General features: G+C 33.0%; 1 protein-coding gene across 1 annotated transcript in view; it reads left to right on the forward strand.

Moving 5' to 3' along the window:
• The window catches only part of ADGRA3 (adhesion G protein-coupled receptor A3), a 145,284-nt gene that overhangs the window by 70,170 nt on the left and 47,346 nt on the right, over positions 1-27,768 (forward strand). The window contains exons 9-10 of the mRNA XM_074229707.1: positions 7,051-7,252; positions 10,677-10,832. Coding sequence (XP_074085808.1) covers positions 7,051-7,252; positions 10,677-10,832 — 358 coding nt within the window. The remainder of the gene's footprint in view (positions 1-7,050; positions 7,253-10,676; positions 10,833-27,768) is intronic.

A 27,768-nucleotide genomic window follows, 5' to 3' on the forward strand; every position in this document is an offset into this window, starting at 1 on the left:
TCAGAAAAAGATTTTGAAAATCAAGTAACGGACATAGAGGAAAAATTAGGATGAGAAATGAGAATGATGTAGGAAAATCATAAATACCAATTTAGCAGCTTGGTGAAAGAAGTACAAAAAAGAGTGGGAAAAAAACCATTAAAGAAATCAGTTTGGTGGGCAGCTAGGTGACAGTGGATAGAGCACCAGCCCTAGAATCAGGAGTACTTGAGTTCAATAAAATTTGGCCTCAGACACTTAATAATTACCTAGCTGTGTGGCCACTTAACCCCATTTGCCTTGCAAAAACCTAAAATAAAAAAAAAAAATTAGTTTGGGTTTAATGGGAAAAACAGTCCAGAAGACCAAGGAGGAGAAGAATGCCTTAAAAAAGCATAATTGGCCAGTTGGAAAAAAAGAAACAAAAGCTCTCTGAAGAAAATAAATTATTTAAAATGTCTAATGGAGCTAACTGATGATTTTGTGAAAAATCAAGAAACAGTAGAACAAAACCAAAAAAATGAAAAACTTGAAGAAAATGTGAAATATCTCATTGGAAATACAGATCCAGGAGAGATAATTTAAAAATTATTGGATAACTGAAAGCCATGACCAAAAAAAGACCTTAAACTTCATTTTGCAAGAAATACTTAAGGAAAATTACTCTGACATCTTAGAAGCAGAGGGTAAAATAGAAATTGAAAGAATCTGCTGATCACCTCCTGAAAGAGATCCCAAAATGAAAACTGCCAAGAATACTCTAGTCAAATTTTGGAACTCCCAAGTCAAAGAGAAAATATTGCAGATCCCCAGAAAGAAACAAGTCAAATATCATGCAGGTACAGGATAACACACGATTCAGCAGCTTCTATATTAAGGGCTTATCTATTTGGGAAGGCAAAAGAACTTGGATTACAACCAAGAATCAACTGCCCAGCAAAACTGAAGATCCTCTTTCAGGGGAAAAGAAAAACATTCAATGAAATAGGGGACTTTAAAACTTTCCTGATGAAATGATCAGAAGTGATCAGAAAGTTTGATCTTCAAGTATGGGATTGAGGTGGATCTTATAGAATTTGGATGGAAAGGGCAAATCTTGAGGCAGTAATGATATTGAAATGCTTGTATTCTTGTATGGAAAGATACTGATAACTCATAAGAGACAGTTGAATTTGAAGGTGTATAAGATAGTAAAAAGATGGAGTTAATGGACAAAAAAGAACATACTGGGAGAAAGGGAAAGGGGAGGTATAATGAGGTAAGTTATTTCATATAAAAGAGACAAGAAAAAGATTTTGCAGTGGAGTAGAAGGAGGGAAGAAGTGAACCTTACTCTCATCAGATGTGTCTCAAAGAGGGAATAACATACGCACTCAATTGGATGTAGAAATTTATCTTACCCTAGAGAAAAATAGGAGATGAAAGGGATGAGGAGAAAGGGGACAGGGGGAGGGGAGGGGAGTGGTATGGGTAGTAGAAGAGAGGGAAGATCTTGAGAGAGGGTAGTCAGATTCAACACACTTTTGAGGAGGGACAGAGAGAGAGAGAGAGAGAGAGAGAGAGAGAGAGAGAGAGAGAGAGAGAGACAGACAGACAGACAGACAGACAGACAGAGACAGAGACACTAGAATAAATTGGGGGGGAATGGGAGGAATAGTATTGGGTGAAATACAGCTAGCAATAGCAACTATGGGGTAAAAAATATTGAAGCAATTTTTCTGATGGCCTTATGATAAAGAATGCGCTCTATTCCAGAGACAGAGCTTATGGTGTCTGAAAGTATACTTTTTTTCCCCTCATTTTATTTTTCTTGAGTTTCTTTTTCTTTATGGGGGGGTATGTTTACTTTTACAATATGACTATGGCAGTGTTTTTCAAGGCTATCCATTTTTAACCTACACCAAGTAACTTACTTTCTCAATGGAGGGAGTAGGGTGGGAAGAAGGGAGAGAATTTGTAACTCGGGGTTTTTGGAAGGAAGTGTTGAAACTTGCTTTTGCATGTAGCTGGAGGAAAAATTAAAAATAAAATAAATTTAAAAAATTTTCATATTAGTAATTTCAATTAGTAATAAGAATCAACAAGCAAAAAAAATGAATGAAAGAAAGGGGAAATAGCACACTTTAGTCTGTATTCAAAAGTTTTTTTTTCCTCTGGAAATAGGTAATATTTTTCTTCATAAATTCTTCAGAATTATCTTGCAACTTTGTTTGCTGAGACTGTTATTCATAGTTCTTCATCATTCAGTATTACTATTATTGTGTACAATGTTCTCCTGGTTCTGCTTACTTCACTTTGTATCATTTCATATAAATATTTCCAGATTTTTTTGAAAGTATTCTACTTGTCATTTCTTATATCATAATAATAAATCTATCACAATCATATACTACAACTTGTTTAGGCATTCCCCAGTTTGTCAGCACTCCCACAGTTTCTAATTCTTTGCCATCAGAAAAGAGTTGCTATAAATATTTTGGTACAAATAGGTCCTTTTCCCCTTTTTAGATCTTTTTGGGATACAGACCTAGCACTGGCATTGTTGGATCAAAGTGCAGATACGTAGTTCTTTGACCTTAGTCCAAATTATTCTCCAGAATGGTTTGGAACTATATTTCTTTTTTTTAAGGTTTTAAATTTATTTTTATTAAAGGTATTATTTGAGTTTTACAATTTCCCCCCAATTTTGCTTCCCCCCCCACAGAAAGCACTCTGTCAGTCTTTACTTTGTTTCCATGTTGTACCTTGATCCAAATTGGGTGTGATGAGAGAGAAATCTTATCCTTAAAGAGAAGAGAAGTCTAAGAGGTAACAAGATCAGACAGTAAGATATCTGGTTTTTTTTCCTAAATTAAAGGGAATAGTCCTTGCACTTTGTTCAAACTCCACAGCTCCTTATCTATAAGGATACAGATGGTACTCTCCTTTGCAGACAGCCCAAAACTGTTCCGGATTGTTGCACTGATGTAATGAGCAAGTCCTTCAAGGTTGAACATCACTCCCATGTTGCTGTTAGGGTGTACAGTGTTTTTCTGGTTCTGCTCATCTCAGCATCAGTTCATGTGAATCCCTCCAGGTTTCCCTGAAATCCCGGCCCTCCTGATTTCTAATAGAACAATAGTGGAACTATATTTCTTAATGTAATGATAAGTCCAGTTTGATAAATTGTTTTAAATCTTCTTTATTTCTCTTCCTACTGCTTATTAAATGATATAAATTCTGCTAACTATTCATCTGGACTATTATAGTGGCTTTCTAAAAGGTCTTTCGACACCTCTCTCTAGGATCATTTAATTCTGGTGCTTGTTGTCATTGAATAAACTCCATATTTCTTTTTATAGTATTCAAGACCATATAAAACCTGATTTTTAGCCATATGTCATACTATTTATGCTTAAGGAAAGTTTGATTTTTTGATATCACCAACCATACTCCATGTTTTTCTACTGTTTTGGCTTTGTTGACCAGATTCCTTGTGACTTGAAATACTCCATTTCCCCGTCTGTGTTTCTGTTCCTTGTCCCCTGAGCTAAAAAAGACCTTTCTTTATATGTGTACATACACACACAAACACACACAAAAGTTATATATGCATATGTATGTATATATAATATACAATATTATATCACATGTACTATCCTATAAATTATGATCATTATAATTTAATAAATTATATATGATATAGAGCTTTCATATAATATGCCAAATATTTTTCATATATTTTTAATTTATGGAATAAAACAAGCATTTTTGTATCATAGTATGATAAAATTAGATGATTTCACATGAAACTGCAAATCTACTTTACACAACTTACTATTCCTTTAAAGAATATTTATAGTAACATTTTGTAAATTTATTTGCATATATTTTAGACTACTAACATTCATAATGCACTATTGTATATGTGTTATTAGTAATTTCTGGTTATATCCATAAGGTAGATGTTTTTCCTGCCAAGCTTAAGCCCTCTCTCCATATATTTGTCTTCTGACTTCTTCAGCATATTTTCTTCTCAGTCATTGCTTCTATTTCTTTGTTAGTCTTTCCTTTTCAAATAATTTCTTCTCTTTTGTTCTCACATAAGCCCAACTCTTCAGCTCCTATCTTTAAAAAGCTTTTATTAGATCATAATATCTCCTTAGCTTTCTCTCTTGCCATTTCCTTTCTTAGCTGTTTAGATCTGTTACCTCTATTTCCTTTGTTCCAACTAGTCAGTCAATCATTTTTAATCTACCAGGCAATTGCTGATGGGTATTGAAACTTGTTTTGTTATTCATAGCTTTTCCACCTAGCCTCTTGGTTCTTTCTGAACTTTAGTGGTCTGACACTATTCTTATTGGAATATTCCCTACTTTTGTAGTCATCTTCCATTTCCTGCCTTTTCTTCTCTCCATCTTTGTTTTTCGTATCTAATAAGTTCCCTTTACTTCCAAACTGTTCTTTTTAGACATTTTTCCTTGATTGATTCATTTTGGATTTTCAGAATATGATTTGTGAGTTTCATATTTTTTAGTGGATTGAATTTCCTTGTAGATTTTAGAACATTGTATTCAGCCTATGCTTATGTTGAATTTCTCAATCAAAGGATTTAGAACCATATTAGTCTTATCTTTCCCTTTCTTAATTCTATCACGAATTCTTAGATGGAAGGTAAGCTACTCCCTTCTTCATGGGTTGCATCTTATTTCAACAACTAGTTTGTCCTTGTTAGTTAAAATAAGTTCTAGAATGTTATTTTTTTCTCATTTGTTCATGCTTTAAAGTGGGTAGTTATCAATGTAAACTTGGAATTTATTTGTTTTTCTGCTTTTCATTCCTCTTAAATGAGGAATAATATTGAACAGTTTGAATTTGGTTTTCCTATTTTAGATAAAAGACTTTCTCTTGAACTGTAGATATTTTTGTTTGAAGTTGAAGTTCTAGAGTTTGACTTGTTTTTTGATAGGTTAAATTTGTTTCTCTCTGATATCTTATTAACTATTTTTGTCTATAATTTGCTCTCCATGTCTAAGAATTCTTGTAAGTTTTCTAATTTGATCATTTTATTTTATCATGATTTTCTGGGTGACATAATACCACAATATCTCTTCAAATTGTTTTACAATGTATAGTGTTGCTTTTGATTCTGTTCTGACAAATATTCTTTTATATATTTGAAATATAAATTAGCATTTCTCATTTTTTAAAATAGCTGTTTTGGAACAATTTTCTGTCATAAGATCTAAATTATCTGCTTAACTGGTTTAAACTTAAAATCTTTTTTGATAACACTAATTTTTGGTAGTTTCTATCTTATTTTAAAATTTGATTCTCTCTCTCTCTCTCTCTCTCTCTCTCTCTCTCTCTCTCTCTCTCTCTCTCTCTCTATTTAACACTGTCTTTCCCTCCCTCCCTTCTTTACTTCCTGTCTGTGTTGGTATTGCTGTTTTTGAAGTATTGTCCTTCATTGTATAATATTTATCCATTACATTTAATCTTGCCTAGTTTATTTTCTCATTTTTCCTTCTTTATCAGTTTCCCAGCTGACTTTTTTGAATTGTACCTGGATTTTAACAACATCTTTCTCTTTGCCTTGTTCCCAACAACCATTTCTATTTGAGATATCATTGTAACCTCACTTCAACCACCAGTACTGCATACTTTCTTCGTTTTATGCTATCAGGCCTTGGGAAACTTCACTAAGTTTAATATACGTCTACTTGTTGGTATTGCATCATCTGTTTAAGCCAGTAGTACTACTTCTATTTAATATCTTTTGTATCAGTCTTAATTTCTAGACTAGATATAGTCTGTTCAAAGTGGTCTGGGCCAGAAATGAATCAGGCCAGTTGGATGGTTGCGGTACAGACTCTGAACAGAATGTGACACTCAGAAGCCATCTAATACTTAGTAGCATGGGAAGAATACTCAGTATAAATTTGGTTCAAGTAGATGCAACATACTTTATACAGAACTCTGTTTGATAAGAAGGGGTTATTAACTAGCAGAGAAGGCTGTGGGGCCTCATTGGTTTGCCCTTTTATTCCTTAGATGACTTAAGAAGCTTGTAAAAGGCTTGACCCCATGAATGCAGACCAATTAATTTGTAGGAACAGCTTTTAGGGAAAAACTAACTCAGCCTATGCACCGTTATTGATGGTATTCCCATCACACAAAGCAAGTTCAAATTCAAATTAATTTTTAAATTTTCTTGGTTAATATCAGTATTTTTTATCACATTTTCCCATTTTCTAGCAATGAACAGTCTGGATTTTCAATCTTTTTCTTTCTTCTGGCTCAACCAGTAGAACATTAGCATTTTACCTTCCAGAATAATAGGTTATATTTATGTCATTTAATTTAATTCAACAAATGTGTATCAGATTGCTACTTTATATAAGATGTGCTAAGCCCTGAGGTCCCATTTTCAAAGCAGTTAGTGACTTCCCCAAAGTTGCAAAAAAATTCACACAAACCACAGGGATAGAACCCAGGTCTGTCTCCATCCACCTTAGTATGCTGACATGATAAATATAAATTCTATTTAATTCCATTTATTTCATTGTTTTCTGACAAAAAAAATTTTTTTCTAGATGATTATCTTAAATTTTCCTTTTTGTCAGAAGAATTTAGAAATTCATTTGTAGCTTGCGATGTGACTTGGGAAACTCAGGATCATAGTGAATCTCTGGATGAGGAGCAGGGTGGGAAGCATGGACCAAATAATCAAAGGGGAAGTGCAAAGTTGACTGAGTTCAGAAATCTCAGGTTAAAACCCCTGGGTTAATCAGAGTCATTGTGTCTGTGAGTCCTGGTGCTCTTTCAGCCCAGGAGAGAGAAACTCAGTCTTACTTCCTTCTCTATTACTGAACCCCATCTGTTCTTTTGAGCACAGATTAGAATTTATTTTATTTAGAAATATTAAAATAAATAAAGCATATAATTCGAGAAGGGAAACCAAAGTGACTTTTTCATTGTTCTTATGTTTAGTTCTATAATGACTTTTATTCCTTGTCCTAGTGCTTGATTTTCTTCATTTCTGCCCTTGTTATGTAAATTTTTTCTAATCTTTTGCCCTTGAATCTCCAGGTGGCCTAGAACATTGGCAGGCATTACTGCCTACCTACTGTGTACCCGTAACAGTCCCGGCAGTGGTATTTATCCTGGAAACCCTCAGGATGAGAGAAAAGCTTGGCGCAGATGTGACAGAGGGGGCTTTTGGGCAGAAGATGACTATTCCCGATGCCAGTATGCAAATGATGTCACCCGAGTTCTGTATATGTTTAATCAGGTAACTGATGTATTTTTTATTAAACTGGAACATTTTCATCTAATCCAAATAAATAATTTCTACCTCAAATGAGGTAAACTCTAACATCCTTCTTGAAGTACTTACCTCTTGCTTCTGTTCCTAGAATTATTAGTTTCCTTTAAAACTCAGTTCAAATGGCACTTTATGTCTAACTCTGCTTGCCCTGCTACTTGTGCTTCCTTTCTTCATGCTTATTTTATGTATGTATGAATTACAGAGGGACATAGGTACACATCATCTGTGTAACTCATACATAACTCATACATCTGTGGTGGGTTGAGCTCAAGAGACTCTTTCCTCTGGTTTTGTTTGTTTCCATATCTCTTAAAGCAAGGCTTGGCCCATGGCAGGTACTTAGTAAAATTTCATTAACAATGAAGTATTGATGAAAAAAGTTTCTTTTCCTTATGCCTTGCCTGGGCCTCAATGACATTCTGAATCAAGTTCCCTCAGTTTAGCTCAGCTGTTCATATCCTGTTTATATATAAGCTGATCTCTCTAAAGAGTGAAATCCCAAACCATTAGTGCATCTAGTTCCTTATAGTAGATAACAAATTTTCTGTGTAAAGGAACAAGACTTTTTCCATGCTGTATGAAAAATTTGAATTTCTAGAATATTTTCCAAATAAATTTCCTATAAATTCCTATAATTCCATAAATTCTCAAATTTTCTTTGACTATCATTCTGCCATTCATTAAGGCAGGAAAGCTTGAAGTCATCTTTGACTCTTCTTTCATTCCTTTCCCCCATATCAAGTAATTTGATGAAACTTGTTACTTTTTTCTCAAATTTATCTATTCTATTTCCTTATTCAGACCCTGATTATCTTTCTTTTGGATTTTTGCAATATATTCCTAATTGAGTTTTGTGTTCCTACCTAGTATAGACCATTCTTCATGGCACTTCCAGATCTAGAGCTTAAAAACAGTCAGAGAGTCCCCATTGCCTATAAGTTGAAGTTAAATTTCCTTTGCCTGACATTTAGGTCTTTACTCTTATCTTTCTAGACTTTTTTTCTAAAAGGATCCTTATACTCAAATAAAATTAATTTATCTTTCCATTCCCTCTCTCATATCTTCTAGCTTCTTATTTCTTTGTCATTGCTTATATCATCTCCATTTTTATATGTTGTCCTTCCATTGTCTGACATTAGAAGATCCTATCCATCTTCATGGCCCAACTCAACTGTCGTATCCTTTGTGAGGTCTTGTCATAGAATCCTCAGAAAACATTTCATTGGAAAGACTTTTTCTGAGTTACAAATAATTAGGTTATGATGTCCTATCAAGGTCCTGATAAGAGCTCATATTTAAGATAGTCTTGGAAGACTTCTGCTCTAAATGAGTTGAAGCTCCTGCCTTAGTAAATACAGCTCTCTTTAAGACTGGGAGGGAGTGTTCAGGAAGTCCTAAAGAGAAGTCTTCTCTTGGCAACAAATATTCATCTATACAGCATACTCTCAGAAAAGGAAAAAACTAATTTTGACTTCTTACTTCTGCACTGTGTTTATCTTTTTGTCCCTTCTTACCTTCTCTAGTCTCAATGATAGTCTGTTTACCACATGCCTACAAGAGTCCACTGAAATCAGCTGGAAGAACAAACTGTTAAATTTCATTGTGATCATTTTTCACTTTAGAAATTCACAAGCTAGATATAAGTACTTGATTTATTATTATTATTATTATTATTATTATTGATTTATTATTGTCTAGGTTTAAAAAAAGATGGAGAAAATGTTAATGTTACAGATAAAACTTAGAAGTACATTGTTTGTTGCTTAATATTTACCAACATAATTCTACATATTATCCAGTTCTCTCATCTGCCATCGTCTGATTTCCCCCTCTAGTTTTTCTCATGTGATCTTTCTGTTCTAATAGAAAGTGTCTGACTTCATTCCCAACTGCCATATTTCCCCAACTACTGAAATTACCCATTCTTAACTCTTCCTCTTATTGATGAGAAATATCTTTCTTGACTCTAACTTGCCCAGCCAACAACTAGTAAGCCAATCTCAATTTTTCTTCTAGCAGATATACTAGTCTTCCTCTTGAATTTTCATCGGTGACAACTTTTGGGCCTGACCTAGCTTTGCTTTACCATAGGGAAAATTTTTACATCCTCTCTAGGACATACACTTGGTTAAACCCTGTCATGAAATTCACATTCCTTCATTGTTAAAAGGAATTTCTTCTTTTCTGAAACCTGTTAACTTGGTTTGTAATGCCCATTCAGTATTCATACTGTCTTGCTTCACTGTTCTTATGTACTTGTTAACTCCTTGATTTCAAGGACTGTTTACATTTTATATTTTTCCTTATTTATATAAAAACTAAAACATATTCCTTACAAAACATTGGCTAAAAAACTTGAAGGATTTTCAAAATAAAAATTCCAGTCTGTAAGTGGCTTTGTGACAATATGTTCCAAATCATTAATTATATATAATATGTGAGTTAAATTAACTTTACATTTTGTACAATATAATTAACAAAGATAACAAAAGGTGGACATCATTGGCATTGGATAGATTGTTAGAAGAAACATATGCTGATGATATATGCTTTTGATTGGATTGTTAAGGGTCTAATTTTTCTAGATTTCAGTTTACACATGCTTATAAAAAGAGAATAAGCTATCCATACACTATGACCTAATGACTTTATTATGGGTAATAGGTCCTAAGTAAGTCAAAGACAGAATCTAAATGTTCAACACCTATTATGATACTGATAAGAGTATTCTTTGTGGTTGTAAAAATTTTTTAAAAAATTAAATCACCATTAATTGGTAAATGTCTAGGGGAAAAATATAATGAATTCTATTAATCATAGAATCTTATGAAGTAAATGATAGATAAGGAATTCAGAAAAACTGGAAAGATTTAGGTGAGCTATTGCTAAGTAAAGTAAGGAGAATATATGCAATGATTATAAGTGAAAAGATCACTGTGTAACTGCAGAAACAGTGAAAATTTCCAGATAGCAGATAATGGAAGTATACCTCTTCTTCTAATTACTTAAGTAGATGGGACTATTAGTACAAAATATTGTATACGTCAGATTGATTTTCTCTATAGAATACTTTTATTTAGTTCTTTTTCTTTGTCCCATCAGAAGGTTCATTTAAAAGGAAGTTGAGAAATGACTATGATGCAGAAGGCATCAGTAAAACAGATTTGGAAAAACCAAACAGCTCTTTCTTATTTTCCAGAGGTTCAGGATACTAGCCTTATTTATCCTACAAGGATAAAGTTATTGATCATGGTGAGTAAATTATAAAGTTTTTCTTGTAGTGTCATTTTTGGAGCTGACAGGCAAGAAGTGAAATTTGTTTAATGCTGCAATAGTGTTTTTCTTGTCATTGTTGTGTAGCTAAATATATTATTTGTTTATTATTTAGATGCCGCTCAATCTTACCAATGCTGTGGCTACAGCAAGGCAACTTTTGGCTTATACTGTGGAGGCAGCAAATTTTTCTGACAAAATGGATGTCTTATTTGTAGCTGAAATGATAGAAAAATTTGGAAGATTCACCAAAGAGGAAAAATCAAAAGAGGTATTTTTCTAGTTCAATTATATAAAAATAGAAATTGGAAATACAACACTTAACATTTTGAAACTTCCTTTTCACTTAGCTATTAATTTTTTTGAAATTAATGTCATATTAATGTTGGATTTAAACCAGTAGTAGACTTCTTAAATTTCAAGATCTTATTTTTGAGGATATGTCAGACGTATAATAGTGAACTGATTTTTAAAGCTATTTGAGTTATCAACCAGTGCTGGGCTGTTATGACATAAAAGAAGCTTGACATAGAAGAAGCCAAGAAACTAACAGTAATGCAATCCTAATGCATGGACAGAAATGTGAGAGAACTAAGATTTCTCATTTGTTCTCATGAGATTTCCATCTTGAGTCAATTGTTCACTTAGTTGCCCTATTATAGATTTTAGGAATTAAAAGTATATCACTTTGTTAAATCCTCAAAAAAAGTCCTATTTAAGGAGATATTTGAAATTCCAAACCATGTACATGTAAAGAAATATTTTAAGAAATCTAAGTAGAACTTTGTTAATTTTGAAAGTATGTGATTTTTGAGGGGATCCAATTTAGAGTTTACAAGTTACCTAGCAATTAGCGGTAATTGGAAAATGATTGTTTTCAATAAATTAATGAATCTGTTTTCTTATATCTCTAACGAAGGTAGTTATGCTATATCCTAGAAATCTGAAATCTGTGCAGGCCTTTTATATGTTTTTTTTATGTTATACAAGGAGCCCAAGGTATCAACATTTTAAGTGCTGAAAGACTTCATACAAATAATTTACAAATAAGTATAATTAGTCCTTAAACTTTAAAGAGTTTTAGAGCTGGAAAGAACATTACAGTCTCAGATTTTATCATTTTAGAAACCTCTAGAGGTTAGATATCTGTCCCCAAGACAACTTGCCTTTGCCAGGAGGAATGATTTTGAGCTAGTAAATTACTAAATATGGGAAATGAACCCCGGTTTTTCTAATTTCAAGAGCAGAACTCTATTCACAAAGTCACCTTTCCTATGGAAAGAAATTTTAAGCCTCTTTTTTTTGCAAGTGTGGACATTAAGGATGTCAGAAAAATTTTAAGTGATTTGATACATTTTACAAGGCAAATTAATTATTAGCTGAGCTTGTTCTAAGGTTAAAGTTTCCTAACTGTTGTTATCTGCCCCATGTTTATTCATTGTGGCTGTAAGCTTTTCATGAGACATTTTGAGACAAATGCTTTACTAAAATCTAGGTAAATTATATCTATCATTTCTCTGGTATGTAACAAACTAGTAGCCCAGAGTAAAAAAGGAAATGAAATTTGTCTGATATGACTTATTTTAGTGAAATCATATTGTTTCTTTATGATCATTATTTCCTTTTCTTTTCTCAGCATTCAGTTATCTTATAAGTTGTAGAATTTTGCCAATACCAAATTTAGCATCTTATAGTTAGCAAACTCCATTCTTAACGTTCACATTATTATAGTCAGCGTTTATCTCTCTTATCTTTATACATCTATTTTTCTGGTTCTACTTATTTCATTTTGCATCTGTTCATTTAAGTCTTTTCATGCATTTTTACATTATTTTCATCATTTTTTTAAACTACTATTATATTTATGTGTCTCACCTTGCATAGCTATTTCCCAATCTTCTTATCTGATAAACTGTATTTCATTTTATCATGAATGGTTTTTATTTTTATTCCCAAGACAATATAACTTCTTTGTTTTCTTATCCTGAATTTCAAATAAATATTTTCTTACTGTTTATCCCACTCCCTTTTCCCTTTCTCCCCGCCTCCAACCTAGTTTCCTCACATTAATATCTAATATTCAATTCTTCTTCTCTTATCACTTATCTATATGATCCTTTTAGAGCCACAGTTAAGGGATCTGGTTCCTTGTTGTTTTGAGGTCATAATTATGACCTCAAATTTTGATGTCAAATATCCTTACTTATATTAGAATCTCTAGTTTATCTTGCTTGCTCTCCACGCTTAATGGATTTGTAGTTAGACATCTTAAAAATACTTGTTTACTGATTTACTTTTTAGTATTTTTTCTCTTGCCAATTAATAGCATATATGTAGGTGTTTATCTTAAATTTCTATTTTTTGGGGGGAAGGATTGAAGTCATCTTGATTAGATTCTTTAGATGCCTCAAACTATATTTTTAATAATCTTTTAAAAAATTTTGTTTTTTGCAAGGCAGTAGAGTTAAGTGACTTACCCAAGGTCACACAGCTAGGTAATTATTAAGTATCTGAGGTCACATTTGAACTCAGGTCCTCCTGACTATAAGGTTAATGCTAAATCCACTGTGCCACCTTGCCCACCTTCTGTAGTGGGTCGCCTTGCCCAACCTTCTTAAATTGTGTGATATCTGCTCTATGTCCAGAAATCACATTGTTTTCCACATATCATAACCTTAAGCAGTGGTTCACTTCCCAACTATCCTTTTCTCTTCAGAACCTGCTGCCCTCAACAGAGCTGTGAAAATGCTTCTCGGGCCTTAATACTCCTTTCTATATTCAGTTTTGTTGCTGGATCCTGTAGACAATAGGGAGACAAATGTAGTAATCGCCTAAATCTCTACTTGAAAAAAATTGACATTCCAAAACGGAAGACAACAGACCATTATTTTTGTCTCTTCTACGTTTTGAGTTGACATAGAATTGCCTTGATGGTTCTACCTCAGTCAGTAAAAGTTTATCAGTTGCATGAATAGTAAAGTGAAAACTGGATTTAAAATGAAAAGTCTGTACTTAACACCTAGCTCAGTTATTTGCAAATGAGCCTTATATACTAAAGAGATCTGATAATGTCCATCTTGCCTACTTTTCCTGGCTGTTGTAAGCATCAGATATGGTAATATATATATATATATGTTAAAGTACTTTGTAAATCATTGAGCCAATACAGATAACCATGTTATCTTTTTTTGTTACTGTTAACCTGAAAACCAAATGATTATGACTTAAAAAGTTAAAATGAAGACTAAAAATGAATTTGATGTTAGTAGGCTAAACTTCATTAGAGAACATAGATAATCAGTGTAAAAAAGATTAAATTCAATAGACATTAATGACCTCACCTTTTTTTTTAGGGGTAAATGAAGAGTTTAAGTAAAAAAAAAGTCCTTGCCTTCATGGAACTTGTCATATAAGCAAATTTACATAAGTATGTATATTATATATATATATATATATGTATATATATATATATACATATATATATATATATATATGTATATATATATATATATATATATATGTATTAGTGGGATTCAGAGTCAGGAAATCCTAGCTTTCAATTATCACTTTTCCTCATTTTCACTATAGGATTAAATTGAAATTTGGAAGAGAATTTAGGTTGAGATACCAGTTAAAAATAAGTAAACTAGGCAAGAAGTGCTGAAGGCCTGAACGAGTACCTGGGAAAGAGACAAAGAGTCAGTTGTAAGAAATAGAATGACAACTGATGGGGTATAGGCTGAATGATGATTTGAAGTTAATGGCAATGTAATGAAGACAAAAGAATGGAAAGATGGTGGTGCCTTTGAAAGAATGGGAAAATTTGAAAAAGGTGAGACAAAAATTATGGGTTCTGTTTTGGATATATTGATTTTGAGATTTCTCCAGGATATCCAATTTGAAATGTCCAATAAGAAATATCCAATAAGATAAGGAACTTAAATTTAAGGGAGAAATTAAAAGTATGTACATATAGTTGTGTCTCATCTGCATTTAAATAATTACAAAAACCATGAGAAAAGATAGGGTCACCAAAAGTAAGTTGAAAGAAGAGTAGGGGATCTTAAGAGTTTTGGGAAACTCACACAATTAAAAAGTATGGGTACGATGAACTAGCAAAGAGAGTGATTTAATTCTGTTCCCTATTAGGGTAGTTCCTGTGCATCATTTAATATAGGCCAGATTTCCCTTGAATCAACCTGACATCTCATAGAAATAGGGTTTCAAGAGTAGATAGTTGGGGGACAGAACCAAAATAGTAGAGAAAAGGCAAGGGCAATTCCTGAACTCTTCATCAACCCCTCAAAACAACTTTAGATAATGCTTCAAAACAAATTTTGGAGCAGCAGAACCCTCAAAGGATGGAGTGAAACAATTTTCTACCCAAATACAACTTAAGTCAGAAGGAAAGGTATATTGGGCTAAAGTGGAGCACAATCTAACCCAGGTCATGCCCTAGCACACCAGCAGTAGCCTTTGGGAGTGACTGAATCAGTGGCAGAAGTGGTAATTCCCAGACCTCCCAACCCATTGAAGGTAAGGGGATCAGACAACTGGTCAGAGGGGAGTTTACAGAGTCCCTTTGCAGGCACCAGGGGCAGGACTCTTTTGCATTGCCAGTATTTGGATATGGGTCACAGACTTGGTTCTCAATCTAGGGTGATTAGAAACACTAGCACAGGGGATCCTTGTCACAGTTTTAGAGTGGAAAAGAGTCCCTGTGGTCACTCATAGATCAGAGCAAAGGCCTGAAGTGCAGTAAAATGTATCTTTCCCTAGATCACACTAGTTTTTAAGAACAAACTCTTACAGGTCCTCAGAATTATTCCTGATAATAGCTGCACAAAAAAACCCCATGAAGTTTGGAACAGTGCTCCACTCACTGTGCCTATTTTGGTATAAAGTTACAAGACAAGAAATATGGAAAAATAGAAAACTGAGCAAACATCAGAAAAAATATCCTGATTTTAGAAAGTTACTATGGTGACAGGGAAGATTAAAAAGCATGGACAGAAGACAACAAGGTCAAAACTTCTACATCCAAAGCCTACAAGAAATATATGAACTGGAAAGCCCAAAAAACTTCTTAAAGTAAACTAAGAGAGGTAGAAGAAAAATTGGGAAGAGAAATAAGAGTGATATAAGAAAATAATGAAGAAAAATTCAACAGCTTGGTAAAGGAATTGTGCTTGCATATACTCTCTCTCTCTCTCTCTCTCTCTCTCTCTCTCTCTCTCTCTCTCTCTCTCTCTCAAAATAATACCTTAAAAAAGAGAAGAGGCCAAATGATAAAAGAGGCACAAAAATCCAGTGAATAGAATACCTTGGAAAAACAGAACAGGCTAATGGAAAAAGATGTACAAAAATTCACTGAAGAGTGTAGCTACTTAAAAAGCAAACTTGGTTAAATGATAAAAGAAGTACAAGATTTCATTGTAGAAAATAATTCCTTAAAAATAGAATTAATCAAATGGATAAGGAGGTACAAAAACTCACAGAAGGAAATAATTTCTTTAAAATTAGTATTGGGTAGGTGAAAACTAATGTTTCCATGAGATCAAGAAATAATAAAACAAAATAAAAATGAAAAATAGAAGAAATGTGGACTATTTCTTTTGGAGGAAAGCTGGTCTGTAAAATAAATCTAGAAGAGAAAATTTAAGAATTATTCAACTATTGGAAAATCACGATCAAAATAAAAACCTCCATGTCATCATCTAAGAAATTATCTAGAAAAGTTGCCTTAATATTCTAGAACCAGAGAATGTTAAAGAATGAAAGAATCCATTGAACACCTAGAAAGAAACCTCAAAATGAAAACTTCCAGGAATATTATAATCAGTTTCCAGAGATAATAAAAGATTTAGAGACTTCTACATTAAAGGATAGGAAGGCTTGAAATATCATCATTCAGAAGACAAAAGAACTAGAATTACATTTAAGAATCAACTACCCAGCAAAACTGAGTATAATCCTTCAGGTGGAAAAATGGGCACTTAAAGAAATTGCTTTCAAGTATTTTTTTTTAGGTTTTTTTTGCAAGGCAAACGGGGTTAAGTGGCTTGCCCAAGGCCACACAGCTAGGTAATTATTAAGTGTCTGAGACCGGATTTGAACCCAGGTATTCCTGACTCCAGGGCTGGTGCTTTATCCATTACGCCACCTAGCCGCCCCTCGAGTATTCTTAATGAAAAGACCAGAGCTGAGGAGAATATATGACTTTCAAATACAAACATAAAAAATTTTATCATTTGAACTGATCAGGCTTAGAAATCTATCTTACCTTCTAGGAAAGTAGGAGGAGGAGATAAGAGAGGGTAAGGATGGAGATGGGGAACTGATACAAGGGAGAGTAAATGAGGGGAGGCAGTAATCAAAAGCAAAACACTTTAGAGTATTGACAAGTTGAGAGGAGAGAGAGAGTAAAATAAATGAGAGGAGTAGGGTGGAAAGAAATAGACTATTCTTATTTTTAGTTTTTTGTAAGGCAAGTGGAGTTAAGTGGCTTGCCCAAGGCCACACAGTTAGGTAATTATTAAGTGTTTGAGACTGGATTTGAACCCAGGTACTCCTGACTCCAAGGCCGGCATTTTATCCACTGTGCCACCTAGCTGCCCTCAGTTTTACTTTTAAAATGATTTTTTTCAGTTAATTTTTCATCATTCTCCTTCATGACTATCATTTCTTTTATCCATTTTTCTTGTACTCTTCTTTGATTTTTTAAAATTCTTTTTGAACTCTTCCAAAGGGTCTTTTTGGAATTGAGACTAGTTCATCAACCCCTTAGAGGCTTTACATATAGACATTTTCTCACTGCTTTCCTCTTCTGAGATGGCATTTTTATCTCCCCTATCAGCATAGCAACTATCAACAGTATTTGGAGGGGGGGGGGGTTAGTCATTTTTGTTAGTTGAGCTATGTTCCTGTGGTATAAGGTATATTGTCACAAGCGTTTTTTGTTGGAGGCCAGTGCTCTGGTCCCTGACTTTACCCTCTCTTGTTTCCAGTGTTCCTGGTTTGTTCACTCCAGTGTACCCTAACATTGTACCAGTTTCCCAAGCCTCAAAATCTTGCTATCTGAGCTAGGATTAGGACCCTCAATTCTGGCAGTGCTGTATTCAGTCCATAACAGTGCTATGACTAAAAGTCTCTCACTGGCTTCCCAACTCTCCTACCTACACTGGGCTATACTCCTTTTTACCCATGTGGCAAGCCTTTTCCTGAAGTTCTTCAAAGTTCTTCTTGATGGGTTCTGTCACTTTAGGACCTCTCTAGAGGTTTCATTTAAATTTGTTTTGGTAGGAAAAAAAGGAAAATAATTATTAGTCAGAATTATGAAAAATTTAAAACAGCAAATTTCTAGAATAAAGGCCTTATTTTTCTAAAATATAGAGCATTTAATCAAATATATAAAAACATGAGCCATTTCCCATTGGACAAATAGTTGAAAGCTACAATCAGGTGGTTTTCAGAAATGCAGTCAGAGCAATCTGAAGTCATAAAAATTCTCTAAAATTGGGGCAGCTGGGTGGCACAGTGGATAGAGCACTGGCCCTGGAGTCAGGAGGACCTGAGTTCAAATCCAACCTCAGACACTTAATAATTGCCAAGCTGTGTGACCTTGGGCAAGTCACTCTTAACCCCATTGCCTTAAATAAATGAGATTTTGAAAAAATTTTTAAAATGCTCTAAAATCCCTTTTGATTAGAGAAATGCAAATTAGAATGACTCTGAGGTACCATCCTATACCTCTCAGAACATTATGGATAGAAATATTACAGAGAAGGAAAATGACAAATGTTGAAAGGATGTGGGAAAATTGAGAAAATTAATGTATTGTGGTAGAATTGTGAAACTGATTCAGTCATTGAGGAGTAAAATTTGGAATTATGCCCAAAGATTTATAAAACCTTGTTTGACCTAGCAATATTTTAGTCCTTGTTCTGTTTCCCAAAGTGATAAAAAGAAAAAAGAAAAAGGACCTATATGTATAAAAATATTTGTGGCAGACTGAGGGAATGCTGTAATTCATGTTGAATAATTTATTTTCATGATGGAATACTATTGTGATTTAAGTAATGAATGGGCAGGATGCTCAAGAAAAATATGAAAAGATTTACTTGAACATAAAAAAGAACTTACTTGAAGCAAAATGAAATGAGCAGATCCAGTATAACATTATAGTAGCAATATTGTATGATGATCCATTATGAATAACTTAGTTATTCTCAGTAATAAAATGATCCAAGACAGTTTTGTAGGGTTTAGGAAAAAGAGTACTGTCCATCTCCAGAGAAAGAACTGATAGATCCTGAATGTAGATGGAAGATAATTTTTCTTTGCGTTCTTCATTTTAAATTTTTTTGTGTCTTTTTCTTCCACAATATGACTAAAATAGAAGTATGTTTGCATAACTGCAAATGTATGACCTATATCAAATAACTTGCCTTTTCAATGAGGGGGAGGTAAGGGAATTCACAACTTAAGAAAATTTGAAAAGTATCTTGGAAACATTTTTACATGTAGTTGGGGAAAAATAAAATTAAATATAAAAAATTAAAATAAAAAATTGGTAGCTGTATACACAGACAAAATGAAGAATAGAGTTGAGACGAACTTAGGTCTAATCAGGAAGTTGTGTGATTAGAGTAATGTGGGCTGGTTTGACTAAAAGTAATAAACATGACTATAGTGAATATTTCAGGAATTTTTATTTGACTTTGTTTCTAATCTCTCTTCACCTCTTGCTGGCAGCAAGAGCATTCTCCTCCTGACACTTTTCAGCCTACCTTTGCTCCCATTCTGGTGACCCAGGAAAAAGACAGTTCCTTGGCTTGTCTTTGATCCTCTGCTGGGCCAGATTTCTGCTATTTGGCTCAGTAGAAGGAAATACTACTTGACCTTGTTAATTGTCCTTTATCTTTCCCTGACCTTATTTTGAGCCAAGTAGATGAGTCCTGTCTCTCTCTCTTTCCCTTTTTCTATCTCACTCTCACTCTAAGCCTAGGCCACAGTTATAATTTATTATAATCTTTATAGGAATAAATGATGTATCTTTTATTTTCAGAATTAAAAAGTATTCTCAACTATTTCTGCTCAGTGTGTCTGTTACTATTAATAGATTAACCTAATTTTGATTGTATCTTAATATTTAGTATTCTCTTAATTACAAAGGAATTATTTTTAAGTGTATATTATTAAATAAGCAAGTTAACTTAATACTTAATTTGTACATTAGAGTTGTTATTTCTCAAATAGTTTATGTGCTAATAGTTCTAACTAAATATTTTTTAAGCAAGAGTGAGTTTGTATGCTTTTTGTGACCAAGGCCTAAATTTTATTAGAGTACTCACAACATGTCCAGTAGCTAATGGAAATTGAAAATGTATCCCTCATTTTAAAAGGCTAGTTGACAGGGACTCAGTGAAAGCTTTTTTAAAGGAAAAGTAGCAGTTGCTGCTAACATTGTTCAGATGCATAAGGTTAGAAACAACTTTATTTCAAACAAATACTTGTTATGTGAAGGGTACATTTGTATATGGGGGTAATATAACTAAAAATGAAATAACCCCTTATTTTTGGAGCATAAATTCCATTGTGGGATATAATGAAAATAGAGAATGATATGATGGACAAGGACAATTTCTGGTCTAGTCATTTCTGGAAAAATAGTAAACACTTAAAAGTGGCTGTTGGTTGAGACAGCCAAAAATTTGGAAATAATTGAGGAAAGAGAGAGTGCTAATTGTTGGGTACAATAGGATTCTGTATGTTTAAACTTAACTTTGAAAGAAGGTAAGAATTATGAAGAGGTAATTGCCTTCCTTTCTAGTTTGGGGTATAGTAATAAAGGTAGGAGATGGCATGTTGATAAGCAGTCCAACTTGGCTACAATGTTTGAGATTATAAATCTGTTTACATAAAAAGGTGAATGATGTGAAGTAAGACTGGAGAAGTAGATTGGAGCCAGAGTATAGAGTACTTTAAGTGCCAAGCTAAGGTATTTAAGGTTAATCTTAGGGTAATAAGAGTTCTTGGAGATGTTTTAGCATATCAAACATTAAAAATAAAAGATGCATAAATATAATATATACATATACATTATATATATATATATATAAATTCATAGTATGTATATAGCAAAGAAATGCATGATTGAGTTTAAATATATGTGGAACAACATAGTGATGAAGTTTATAGATGTTATAAATTGACTAATCTTAGCTAATTCTTGTAGTTTTTAAGGACTTATGTCCAAAAAAAAAAACCCCTTTTCTCTGTCATCCATTACTGTAATAAATAATGAGGTTTAAAGATTCCAGTTGTAAGAGTTAAGTCTTAGTTGAGGTAATTATGCCTCGATCATTTTAAGTGCATATTCTATAACATAGTTGGACAAATAACTTATTAAATTAATGATTTTGTATCAGGTCCAAAATGTGAATCTGCTATAGATTATTTCACAGGTTATTAAATTATAGAGAGATTACTTTCCTAGCCAAGATTTAGCCTGCATCAGTCTGACACAAGCTAGTACCATTCTCTTTTAATGTAAGCAATAAAAGCCATTAAGTTGTCAAATATAAATGATTAATTCATGGGGTCTTTTAAAAGTAGCTAAAGACATTCTGTCAGACAATATAAGTATCTGTATTTACTAGAACATGAGTTTTAAGATTATTTTGTATATTTGAAAGATTCATATACTAATCATATGTGTTTCCCTTAAATGACTTTAAGGTTAGATTGCATGATATATTTTTTAATTTTCATTTTTGTTCTGATTTTAAGTGTTTTATTGGCAAGTTATATATAACAATTATACATATGAATAAATATTTGTCATTAATTAAATGTAACAAATTTACTGAGCATATTATTAATATTATGCTCAAATACATGCTTTTTTATATTGGAATAATTTTATTTATTCAGCTTTTCAGATTTAAAATGCTTTGTTGTATCTTTCAATTCAACTAAAATGCTGGTTTTCAGAGAACTTCTTGGATTTAAAAATCTCTGCAGAAATATCTATTTGATTACCCAGATTATCTTTTCCTTTTCTTCTCAGAATAAGAAATTTAGAAGAGATTTTAGTAACAAAAAGGAGAAGTAAAAACCAAAACATGTATTGATAGTTCAACCTACAGTATAGTTATAAGAGGCATAGGGAATTCTTGGTATAGAAAGATTGGTGGGTGTACAAGAGGTAAGTCTATACTTTAAACATACAAATGAAAACTCCCTAAATACTATAATAACTTTTCTTTTGGTTTACAAATTATTTTTAAAAGAAAAAAAAACTTTAAAAATCTAATAATTCTAACAGGCCAGTTGCTTCTTTAATTGAACATAAAGCATATAGTGAATTTGTAATTTTCAGAAAAATTTCAGTTTTCATGCTCTGTTTCTTTATTCAAATTAATTCTTTGAATAGTCTCTCTTTAAAAAATATAACTTTTCATCACCAAAACATAGAAAGCCTTGTCAACCTGTTTATTTTGGTGGGGATATACTGACACACAGACACATAAAGACACACACACACACACACACACACACACACACACAACTGTTATGTACCAGTCATTTAAACATTTATTGAATGCCTATAAACTTAATGAAGTATTTCAGTCTAGCTAAGGTACTTTGTGTGCGCGTGTGTGTGTGTGTGTGTGTGTGTGTGTATACATACATATATATCATGTTTTAAAGAATAAATTTCATAAGAAAGTTAAAATTCTTGTAATATTGCAGAACTCGGAATTAAAGCCAAATGACTTATTGAAATATATTAGTAACTAAGTAAGTAATATCCAGATACTGTATTTCTTATAATCTTTTATAGGATAGGTGAGGTTAGTATTTAACCAGGTGGCATAATTTGCAGGTTGGCAATCTTGAGTCATTGAAATCAAATGTTTGCCTGAGGTCAAATATTTAGATAAGCTAGCTAAAAAAGATCATAGTTTAGAAATCATACCACTATTCCTGGCTTGTTGAATGAGTTAGATGACATTACATTTATAATTATATTATATCTCTTTGTGACTTTCTATGTGAGAGGCAACTTAGTGAATAGAGAACTGACTTTAGAGTCAAAATTTGAGTCTCACTTCTTGATACTTCTGTCTTTGGACCTTTGGTGTGTCATTTAAGTTCACTTATTTTCCATAAATTAATGTGCAATTTACAATAATATGCAGTATACATATTGCAGGTTCTGATCTGCATTGGTGGAAGGTGTTTCTTTTTGGGAGTATCTTTTACCAGTAATATTATGAATGCAGTAAAAGCAAAAACCCAAAACAAACCCAAAACCCATTACTTTAGATCTGGCAAGCAGCTGTTAAATTTTCTCCTTGTTTTAATCACTTGTCACAAAATTAGAGCAAATAATATCTTTGTCTCATTCAATCCTATTGTAAGTATTGCCAGTTAGAGTAATATCTTATATTTGTTTTGTATTTTAACATGGTTACCCCCACACAATTTCATTTGATGTTCACAGTATTGGAATGCCAGATGGAGGAGCAGGTTGTATAATCCTTTGTCTTCTTCTTCTTGGGCCAAAATAGTCTTCAGGGAATGAGGTCAAAAAGAAATATATATTATGATTTTTCTAAAGCTCTTCTACAGTTAAAAACCATCTATTAAGTCATAGAAATAAGTTTTACTCAAATATAATTTGCAACACCATATTATCACATTTTTATTTTTACTACCTTAAATGATTCAAAACTATGAAAATTAAAGTCTGATGGGATTGGAAAACTAAAATTCTTCCAATTGATCTATGCATTCCCTCCAGTGCTACAGATTATAGGCTGCCCATATTATCTGATTTGTGCATGTCCTTTCAAGAATTCACTAGTGATCTACACAACAGGATGGAGTTTTTCTTGAATCTTCTCAACATCTTATCAATTTTGACCCATATCAATTCACTTGGTCTCTCAGCTTCAGTTTCCTCATCCCCAAAGTTAGGATAACTACAGCTTATTTCTCAACATGGATGGTATGAGGATCTAATGGAATAATAGGTGGAAATGTTTTGAGGAAATTAAGTACTATATAAAAGTTATTATTTATGTTGTTTGACCAAGATAGAATTTGAAGAGGTCTGCTATCCAACTAAATATTATCACTTGGATTATACCATATCTCCCAATGTATAAGAAGCTCACATGTATGAGACACACCATAATTTGTGGTGCCAAAATTTGAAAAAAATGTATTACATAAAGTTATCAAATCAAGTTTTAGTCATCATAAAATAAATACAACTCCTCAAAATTCCCACCCATTATGGGGTGGCTAGGTGGCACAGTGAATAGAGCACCGGCCTTGGAGTCAGGAGTACCTGGGTTCAAATCCAACCTCATACACTTAATAATTACCTAGCCATGTGGCCTTGGGCAAGCTACTTAACCCCATTGCCTTGAAAAATCTAAAAAAAAAAAATTCCCACCCATTAGCTTGTCCTCATCTGTGTTGGATGATGAATCATGGTCTCAGGAGTAACTCTAACTGTTCTGTTTGTGACTGACCACAAATATTCCCTGGGCTCGTCTGGTGTGTGGATGCATGCTTTAGTCCATTCCATTTCATGAATCTGAAGCACCAGTTGTTACCTTTGAAATTGTCCTCCTTTGAAATCAGTCACTTTTTTTTCATCAACAATTCTTGCCTCTTGCTGAACCATCTTTGTGGACACAGGAATTCCACTTGCCCTTTGCCCTTCAATCTATCTCTTCAATTCCCTGTCTAACTCAGGCCATTTTGCTGTCTTGCCTCTCGTAGTCTTCTGCCAGGATGTTTTCAGTGGGTTTCTTTTTCCCATAGTTAGTCTCGGATTGTTTTCTCAGTTGGAGGAGGACTAAACTGATGTTTAGCACGAATTCCATTCACTTTTGTAAACTGGATCATTTTTTTTTATTTTTTAGGCTTTTTTTTTTTTTGCAAGGCAAATGGGGTTAAGTGGTTTGCCCAAGGCCACACAGCTAAAACTGGATCTTTGAACTTGAATTCAGTACTGTATGAAAATCTTTTCTGAGCCATTTCTGGGCAGAATGTAAAAAGTCATCTAATATACTGGTAACAAAAGCAAAACAATGAGTGCAAAGACAAGTGTGTAAAAAGTGGGAAATGCAATTAAAAAATCTATAATCACTATATAAGATACTCCCTGTTTTTAGACCCCATGTTTTTTGAAAAAGGGTGTGTCTTACACATGGGGAAATATGGTAAGTTGTCTTTCCTTTGAAGTCACAGGGCCACATGTCTTGGTTTAATTTAAAAAGGTCTTATCAAGACTTGTAGAATTTGCTTAAGCTCTGCAACCTCTGTACTTTATAATGAGTAACATGGAATCATTTTCATATAAGTTTGAACCGATTTATCAGGAGCATTGCACTATGAGATGGCCAAATGTTTCAAAAGCTTCTGTGTAAACAATAAAATCAACTTTGCCACCTTTTTTTTTAAACTCCATTTATGACCTATGAGCTGTCCCTCCCATCTGGTGATTTCATTTATAGCAATATTGTAATTAGTGTATTTAGTTCCCCTAGTTAATTGTTTGCCTATGTGTTGGTCTTTGGACAAGCTTTAGAGAGCCAATAGAGGAATTAATGTTCATAGGTGGTAGGAACAAACAAGCTATTTTTTTCTTTTTGTTCCCTTTGTCCCCTTTTCTGCTATCCTGATCATAGAAGCAAAAGACTGCATTGTTCCATCAAAATTCATTTTGATGTTTATTTCTTGTATAGTTAGTTCATTGTCAAGTGACCAACCTATTGGTTAGTTTTCTATACATTTACTCTGGTCTTGTCCTTGGAAGAAAGGTACGATCTGTGACTGGCATGATAATTGAAATCTTCTAACCTTTTTAGAACTAGCCAAAGTTTGTTAGCTGTTAACATGGCCTTCAAGAACACAAGGCCATCTCCTTGCCATAGGAATCAGTATCATATTTTGTGGAGGACTGAGAGTTTCCCATGTGTAATACACTATGCTCTGTGTGGAAGAGAAAAAATCCTAGACCTAATATTTTCTTTCAAGAACTTTACTTTTAAATGGAATCAAAGGATTTCACATTGCAGAATATTTTAATAATGTTTCTCTTCTAAATTTGTAATGGTAATGACATGAGAAAATTTTATGTTCTGGCTACAAAATTATACATTACTTAGATTTTTTGTTGCAAAATCTTGGCTTTGACTCAAGTTTTTTCTCTTTCATATATATAAGTTGAAGCCATTGCGAATAAGATATTGACCAATTGTCTGTAATGATGGTTCTTACAATATTATAGTGTTTTTTTATTACAAAAGATTCAGTAAAAATAATTCCTCTTCTGTAAAAGTTTTCATAATATATCATAAAACTTGTAAGTAACATTTAAAACAAATAGTTTTTCCTCATCTTATAATGCATTTCAATCTTTTTACCTTAATTTCATATTAATTTGCCATCTTATCAAAAGTAGCTATTATCCATTTTCCCCTACAAGCTTTGAAATAAGACTACATTATGAACAATTGGTTAATGAGTGGTGGCATAGCATAAATTCTAATAATATTTGTCCTTCATTTTCGAAGAAGACTGACATCAGTAGGATGATGCTATGGCAAGCATGTGAATTGGATGTGAGTCAGGTGGGGCTGTACTAAATCATCAGTATCATTTTCTCCTCCTGTGACATCTGGATCCAGATATGAATCAGGACCTGGATGTGAGGCAGTCAGGGTTAAGTGACTTACCCAGGGTCATACAGCTAGTAAGAGTAAAGTGACTGAGGCCAGATTTGAACTCTTGGTCCTCCAAATTCTTGAAGACAAGGACTCCAACTTGTCTAAAATCTCTCCTCTATACATAAGAAGTAATTAATAGTTTTATTAGATTTAGTTAAATGGTGGTTTTTTTGTAGTCTGCATTTTTCTAGTGTGAAAAAGCCCATAATTTTTTGGAACTCTTTAGTACTTGAGACAGTGCTCTGAGCAATCTTAACTATAGTGTGTTCTTAGTCCTGTTTCATTTAACTGGATTTGAATAGTCTAGGAATGACTTCTTGCATCTCAGAAAGAGGTGGGGGTCTGTGGGTCTCTTTACAGTGGACTTTCAGATTTAGAATTTAAACATTTTTGCCCATTTCTAATCAAGAGAAAAACCTAAATTTTTGAAAGGAAAAGAAATGAAAAATTTTGCTTAAGTGAGAAATATTTTTATGTTGGAAATGAGAAAGAAGAATGCTAAATTGGATTGCTTGTAACCAATATTTTTAGCAATTATTTATTTTGTGATTAATCAATTTATTAACCCATATTACCTATGAAGTTGAGAAGGATAATATCTTGTTAACTTTATTAAATTTATTTTTGATTGATACTCTTGAAATATATCAATTTCTCATTTGACAGTGATATATAGTTTTTGAAATGTTGGTTCAATTTTATTGCCTATATTTTTGTCATAACTTACATGAGAGAAACAGTGTGGCCCAGTAAATAGAAAGCTGGCTTCAGAATCAAGATGACTGCTAAGATTCAGGTTCAGATCCTGTCTCTTGACACATAAACTTGTTATAGAGTGAACTTAACCTCTCACTGTCTCAGTTCTTTAGAAATTGATGAACAATTTCTAATCTTCTTTTAGTAAAGGAACTATTCACTGGGAGTTCTTTTTACCACTAAAATTACAAATCCAGACAAACATTTTTTTTTATATTGGAAGTAGCCACAATATGAATATTTGACATCTTGTTTTTAGAGCCAGGTTATTGCAGTGAGTATCATAGATATGAAAACTATTTCAATACTTTGATGAATCTGTTATAGTAATGTTAGCCATTGCAGTGAAATAAGATAAGGAAGTTGAGGGAACATGTATAAGCATAGAGGAAATAAATAATCACTTCTTGTATATGACATGATGCTTTACTAAGAGAACTTTAGCTATTCAGTTAAATATTAATAAATTTGGCAAAGTATAAGGTTATAAAAAAAACCACTTTGAAGCATCAGTTCTGAGATATTCAGCCAAAATTAGAACTTCAATAAAGTATCCGGTTGTAAGAATCAGTACAGCTCTGCTGTTCTATATATGATCACTACAACTCAGAAGAAAGTAGGAAAAAAACAATCCAATAACTACAGAATATATAAAGTATCTAGGGGCCCAGCTACCAAAATACAAACATGAATATA

Source organism: Macrotis lagotis, chromosome 3 (genome assembly GCF_037893015.1).
Source record: "Macrotis lagotis isolate mMagLag1 chromosome 3, bilby.v1.9.chrom.fasta, whole genome shotgun sequence".
Lineage (NCBI taxonomy): Eukaryota > Metazoa > Chordata > Mammalia > Peramelemorphia > Peramelidae > Macrotis > Macrotis lagotis.